General features: G+C 46.4%; 2 protein-coding genes across 2 annotated transcripts; one reads left to right on the top strand and one right to left on the bottom strand.

Annotated features, from left to right (window-relative positions):
- Nucleotides 1–1,729: 1,729 nt before the first annotated feature.
- Nucleotides 1,730–3,163, bottom strand: N7446_011793 (uncharacterized protein; the record flags this gene model as incomplete). Its single annotated transcript, XM_058520535.1, has 3 exons — nucleotides 1,730–2,168; nucleotides 2,225–3,069; nucleotides 3,122–3,163. The coding sequence occupies 3 exons, from the start codon at nucleotides 3,161–3,163 to the stop codon at nucleotides 1,730–1,732; spliced, it is 1,326 nt and encodes a 441-aa protein (XP_058366821.1).
- Nucleotides 3,164–6,397: 3,234 nt separating this feature from the next.
- N7446_011792 (Endochitinase B1) lies at nucleotides 6,398–6,832 on the top strand (the record flags this gene model as incomplete). The annotated part of the gene is made up of 2 exons (XM_058520534.1): nucleotides 6,398–6,637; nucleotides 6,668–6,832. The coding sequence occupies 2 exons, from the start codon at nucleotides 6,398–6,400 to the stop codon at nucleotides 6,830–6,832; spliced, it is 405 nt and encodes a 134-aa protein (XP_058366820.1).
- Nucleotides 6,833–7,093: the final 261 nt, after the last annotated feature.

Below are 7,093 nucleotides of genomic sequence, written 5' to 3'. Positions count from 1 at the left end.
CTTTCTATGCGTCGCTTTGTCGGTTTCCCTTTTGGGCTTCTTCGTAATTGAGGATGTCTAGCATGGTCAGTAAAGAGTACATTGAAATAAAAGGGATGCCGCCGGGGCTGTTCTGGCCATAGCGTAGTACGATCCAAACAGGTGAGCATTGGCGTACCGAATCTCTGTGTGATTTCGTCTCTGGTTTGCGTGACTTTCGTCTATCCTTGGTCTCAGGACCAGTAGAACGAAGGGAATAAGACGGTGCAGCACGCCGCCGTACGCCGTCAGACCTGAGGTCTGCGTTATTCTGAGGATGCTTGGGATTCTTTGCCATGTTCGAACTTTTGTTTTTCTCAATCAACAGTGAATCAACCAGGCACAGAAGGGATGAGAACAGTATCAGCAGTGACCTGCCGAGAATCGAGCATTATATAGGAATAGGGAGAGGCCTAAGCATAAGATCGGAAAGAGAGCAGTGCTCCTGCCAAGCAAGTGCGTCGGGACGAAAATCACGAACTCAAAAGATTGAGGACTACTTTATATGCCGGACTCCGTGGAGCGTTAGCGCGAATGCACTAAACATCTGCCCTTCGATTTTACTATCGGGGATGCGAGCAATTAGCCCGCACAAAGATGCATGGGGATGCACAGTATCTTTTCACAGCATGAACAGGCCAGCCTCATATTATTACAAGTAATATCACGCATGAGTTACGTTGTACTTTAGTAAAAGTTCAAGCGACAGGCTCAATAAGAACCAAGAGTACATGGAACCTCGACAATGAATAAGCAATGTGTCGTCCAAATTGTGTGATCACCAGACCAGTTTATATGGTTTAATGAGGGTTCGGAAGATAGGCTGCGAAGTCGATTTTTTACGCCTGGAGTAATTACTACGACTGATACATTCCAGTGAGTTTTTGGAATAAGACTTATATTCAGGACGAAATAGAAGTTTTTCAACCGGTATAGGAAGATTGATAAATATGTGTATTTTGAAATGCTGTTATAACCATAATTCCTAATTCCAACCGAAAACTATTTCTGGCATACAATGATCCAAATTACATGTGTAGCCAGGAGACATGATTCCAAGGCAACAGGAACTCAGTCGTGACAGGTAAAATACATACCGATAAGCTACTAGAGCTAATATCTAGGATCTAGTTTCTTTCTGTATCGGTGTTTGAGTCGTTTTCAGAAAGGGAATTACATGCGTAACGATTACCAAACCTTCCCAAAGATAGAGCGTTGTTGCATCCGAGCTTGCGAGATTGCCAAGCATTTTGTAGGCAACGCGCAAGTTTCTACTATTCCAATGACAGACTGCACCCTTTTCTAGTAAAGTGAAATGTGAACGTTCATTATTTTCGTTGGTATCACCAGCTAGGTACCGTGTACACAGTTAAGTGAACAGTGTTCATGCCCCTAAAGCGAAAGTTGATTGATTCATGTAGATAGATGTGTATTCCAGGTCGTGGTCCAATGCCCCTGAATCCATACGGCGGGAGCCGCAGCTTAGCAAGATTACGTACAACATGTCTTTGCTTATTCTGGCTGAAGGATATGTCCCGACACGGACAAAGGAAGTCACTGTCATAGTGTGTTTGCAATTTAAAATTCCACTTTTACATACGTAGAGAAGTCCAGGGCACAACTTGCGCGAAAGAAGGCTAGCTGGAAAAAGGTATGGTTTCCTAAGTAGCGTCGCACCAGTGAGGCATCGTCTCTGGTGAATCATCAGCGATCAACTCCGTGATATTTTTTCGCCCATCTCCGATGGAGGGTCTGTTACGTTTAAGTGAAACAGGTGCAGGCGTGTTTCATGAGCCTGACAGGATGCAGAGTTGAAGCACTTTAGCTGTGCGTTATCCGGAGTGTTATCTCCGTCATAGCTGACCGGCGCGAGTAAGGTGCAACCGAGGGGTTGACCAAGAGCGATAGCATCTATATCATGCCGTGATGCTAGTTCTGCAACATCGATGTACGAGCGCAGTCGGTTCACCACTCTAGACGGGCGTTCGGAAAGTTCCTTGTACGTCCAGCCATACGCTAAGAAACCCTGAAGAATCAATGCTGTTGCCACCTTGTCCAGTGAGCAGCCTTTCTCCAGGATTTCAGGCCGCTGCAACCTGAGATATTCCAATAGAAGAGAGACATCTCCCTTACTTAGTTTTCTTTCCCACCTGTTTCAATCTAGTCAGTTTCTTGCAAATGTCTGGAAGGCGTACAACACACTTACACTGTGTTTATCTGGCTACCAAGCATGAGCAATAGCCCCGGGCCGGCATCCATCAGAATTTGCATGTACCTTTGGCCAGCCTTACGATCGGCTTTTACAGCGCCTATGGAGGCTGATATGCTTGCTGCCTGCAAAGACAAAGCGGCAGACTTTCTGCCACGGCCACGGGATAAGCGGAGGAGGTCAGAGGTCGCCAACTGTTCAAGATCATGATCCAAGAATATGTGAAAGAGGCGACTTGCACAATCATAATCATCGCGGCCACGCTTCACCCGAAGAAAACCATGAAACAGTCTCTGAAAGCGAGCGACTGGACTTGTACCAACGCCGGAGAAAATCCTTTCCCGAGTGGACCAAAGATTCGCGTATGTTGCTCCATCGAGTTCCATGGCATTGATTAAACCCTGGAGCGCCCGGGCTAGATAGGTTGCCCTTGAGTTTCGAGATCCCAATCTGGCCCTGAAGAAAGCCGCCGCATTCGTATGGTTCTCCAGAGGAGCATAGGCCGCATCGGTAGAGCCGGTCTCAACCACCCCGTCTGGCTGGGAGGAAACGGATGGAGACAGTTCAGAAGCAACCAGCGAGAAGTTGGGTGTCTCCGATTCCTCTGGAGTGGAAGGGAAACAAGTCCTCTGTTCCAGACCAATCACAACAGGGCTTGATGCAGCTTCAGCTATGAAGGGGGTGATATCAAGCGAAAAAACTTGTTGACAAGATTCCATAGACCTTTCTACTTCCAAGGCCATGGTAGCTGCCCCTTCCTGATATGATGGCGAGTCGAAGAGGATCCGTCGTTCGGTTTCTGTGCATTGGAACACAAAGCCGCGAAAGCACCCAAGTAGACCCTTATAACGACACTCAGATATAGGAAATAACACAACAGGGTGCCATACTGACCGGTGAGTTGACAATAAGAGACGGAGGAATTGTCCGGAGCATCCAGGCTATAAGTTGTTCGTTGGTTTCGTAATCCATCAGAATTGGGGACCTGCTAAGCCGTACAAATCAAACTCAGGGGCGAAAAATTCCGGGAGAGATAGCCAGAGTCACAATGTCGGCATTATATTGTTCTTGGATTGAATTATTGGCACAACTTTCAGAGACAACGATACCAAGTGAGAGAGGGACAATTCCTGGCCGATTTAACGAAGAACAAAGGGGTACTTATTCCCCCACCGCATCCCTTTATTCCATATCAATGGAAACTTATATAAATGCACATGTGGAGTTGCAGCTTTGGCTGGAGCTCACAGGTTGCGTTGTTTAGCTAAAATCCTGGTATTCAAACATCCCTGCTACATTCGGTGGGACTGCCAAGTGGAGTTCTTATAGAGTTTCCAGTACTTCGCCCGGCTGACTGCAGAAAACGCAGAATTTATGAGTCAAAAGACCTGAATATTGTCCATAGTTGTCAAAGAATGACTAAAGTGGGACGAAATACTTAAAGACAACGGCAGAAATGCTTCGAGGGTAGCGAGCGACGTGTGGGAAGAAAAGGGGCAAAAAGACAGGAACGAAAATGGGGCTGAGAAACTCCATTTATCTCTGAAGGAGTATGGGCCAATGGCACGGAGGGCAGTGTGGTAGACTTGGGCGGCGGACAGAGCTGAGAGTGCTGAGAGTCTACAGTGTGGGAAGGACTCGAGAGCCAGGGATCTCCGGTCACTCGGCCCGCAGCACTGCCGTTCACCAAAAGCTTAATTTTCCAAATGGGCTTTTTCTCTTTTTCTTCCGTGTACGTGATTCCCCAGTGGCGCTGTTAGACTTTACATGCCCAAGACCGCCGCACGACAGGGAATACCATATGGTATTCGATAGAATCATTACCATTGTAGTTGTATTTATTTGTAATTCTATTAACGTTGAGCTGAAACTCTAAGTTAACCATTCTCATTGATGACTTGGGGAATAACTCGGGCCTGTTTTGAAGCCAAGATTCATAGAAATTGTAATGTCTTCGGTATGACGCCACGAATTCCGGACCGCAGTTTCTTAGATGCCAATCCAGTGTTAGATGATGCTAATGGTCTGGGCCAGTAGTCGATTACCCTCCTCTAGTTCAGATGAGGTCGAACGTTTTCGGATCTGCTCGATAATTGTCATAATTGAGTTCTTCCTCGACGTGATCAGCATAATTTCAACAAGTCTTCTTTGCACACTTCCCACTATTACTATCGCTAGCGCAGCATGCGAGGCATTGAGTAGAGATATTTACTGCACCAAGCTCTTAGTTAATTTTCGCCCATAGTTCCGTTGATGGGTGTCGTGTGTCAAGTGCGGCTGCTGACCTTGTATTTTATCGCGGAGGCGTTGAAATGGCATGTTAAACTCTAACTCTAACGCCAAGTTTGGGTTGAGGGCGAATACACGTAAAAATAACGAAAGTGAAAATTTCCATCGTTGAGCTAGTTACTATTGAGCCTATGTAGACATATATGGCAAGGAGGTGCGAGGTTAATAGAGACGGGGATTGCTTTCCTTAGCTTAGAGCACAATCGGTATAGCCGATTTTCGTGTTAGTAAGTATTCAGTTGATTGTTTCCTACCTCCCGTTGTCTGAGACAAATGCCTCAAGGGTAAGACTAAAAACGGATAAAGAAAGATATCCTAGTTTCCTCTTCCGCCACTAGGACAGTTATGCCGCCTTGATATTACTTTACGGAAGGCCTTTTGGCAACACAGGATACCACCTTTCTGTTGCAGTTAACCCTTTGTGGAGACGGTCCTTTTAGGTATGTAGAAGTTGAACCCCAGTTATCTATGAAACCGCCTCTTAAACTTAATATGTACTGGCCCCAATATTAACAGGGGTTTGGCGCCCCCTGGCGCGAGTACTTGTTGCTAGGGAAGTAACGGAGGTCAAATACTTCTGTTACACCACTGTACAATCAAAATTCTTGATGGGAGATCATCCGAGCCGAGGTTTAACTTTAATCTCAATTTCTATCCAGGTATGATGTTGTGCCCCTCCTTATCGAACTGGTTAATCGAACGACACAATACTGCGCTGCGGCTTGCTCCACAATACCCGCTTACAAGATGCATACGGCAAGTAGAACTCACGAATACGGGGCATAGTTAACGATTTGGAAACCAACCGATGGATCTTCCAATGCGGCAGCATTTCGGGTGTCGGGATTGATATCTCCACATTACCAAAACTCATGCGATGATGTAGAGTAACAGTTTAATTCTCAGTCACGGTCTCTTTTGATAGTTCGTCAATCATGCCAGTTGGTTCCCCAGTGCTAGGCTGTAATCTGCGATGGGAATGGGGCAACTACCTTTCGACTTGTAAAGTTAGTTCGAAATGCTACAGAACGGTTACATAACTTACCCGAATATGACAGACGAATCTCGGAAGGTTCACGGTGGGCGGGGTTGAGACAAAATGGGCTGGGTCACTGTACCTTAGTAATGTGTTTAATATAATGCCGCCTCACTCCTAGCGCGCCTCCCGAATCCATTCGCTTCCACTTACAGATGCTGCTCCACAACTGTGGGCGCGTGCTTACTAGGCATCATTCCGACTCGAATCAAAGGCTCGTAGCCGGCCAATAGAATGGCGAGTATTTTGAATAAGGTGTAGGACCTGTTGGCTTCTTGGCAATTTTGCTTACGGCGGTTGCAGAGTACGTACGCGGTGGTGACCAGTAAGGCAACAATAAAAGGGTCTCTCCGTACCGAAAGTAAGATGCCTTATCTGCTTTCCTCAATTTTCATCGCGCCACCCATTGGTCTTGGTCGCAAGATCTGCGGATCCGTTACCTAAAAACCGAATATATCCACCCGGGAAATTCCTCTAGAACTCAATGTTATGCCGATGGAGGCTTTACCGGATAAATAATCTGCTCTAATTAGCTCCGCACTTTCATGAAGCTCCAGTGGTGCGTCAACCGGGCTTACTTTGCTCCTGAACTTATTTAAGATGAATCGAGCCTTTCGGGGCGTCCGAAGGGTTAAACTGTGTCCCTTTTGCCGACCCAACAGGGGAATTGTACATACAGCAGGTTGACTGTAATCTTAAGAAACCCCATATTCACTAAATTATGAAAGGGTCGCATTTGCACAGTTTCGAGGACAGTATCGCCCGGTTACTTTTGTTGAACCGTCCACTCATTCTGTTCCTGTATACTTACCTTAGTCATTCCCTGAACTGATCACTTCAAAACGATGCCTGCCGAACACCACTGTCGCAAATTGCGTCTCAGCTCCCTTTCCATACTTTTCTCTGTCGTTGTCAGTGCCTTGGGCCAGCATGAGAAGCCTAGACATTATCATAGATATGGCAAGTTTGAAATCTCTTTGCGGCACCCCTTCGCGTGGAATCCACGGTGGATGAAAGCCGCTGCCTACTTCGGCACCGGCAATGAGCGAACTCACGCTGAACTTTCATTCCCCGACGAATTTTTAGTTTAATAGTACTTTCTGCGATACATACAGGATATCTACGGAGCCAACTACTTCATCACCGATGTTCCAGCAGAGAACTTGACCTATCTTGTCTATGTTTTCGCCAACGTCAACACTACTACTGGCAGCGTGTATGAACACATCAACGTCTTTGGAGAGATAGCTCAGCAAAAGACATTATACATAGGATATTGAGTGACACCTTGGGCCGATCTCCAGTATGCGTACCCTGGAGATAATACCACTGCGCCGGGAGAAAATGTATGTGGGAATATCAAGCAGATGTTCCTGTTGAAGAAGAAGCACCGCCATCTCAAAACTATGTTTTCCATCGGTGGGTGGAGCTACCGCGAGAATCCTCCCCCACCTTTCTTTATGCTTGTATCTAGCACCAAGCGGCGGAATTTTGTTGATACGGGTTTGTCGTAGATCTCGGCTTCGATGGAATTGATATCG

The sequence above is a fragment of the Penicillium canescens genome, assembly GCF_028828765.1.
Source record: "Penicillium canescens strain IBT 15451 chromosome Unknown utg000009l_segment0_segment0, whole genome shotgun sequence".
NCBI lineage: Eukaryota > Fungi > Ascomycota > Eurotiomycetes > Eurotiales > Aspergillaceae > Penicillium > Penicillium canescens.
The sequence above is the reverse complement of the archived record's forward strand: the minus strand, read 5'-3'. Positions and strand labels throughout refer to the sequence as shown.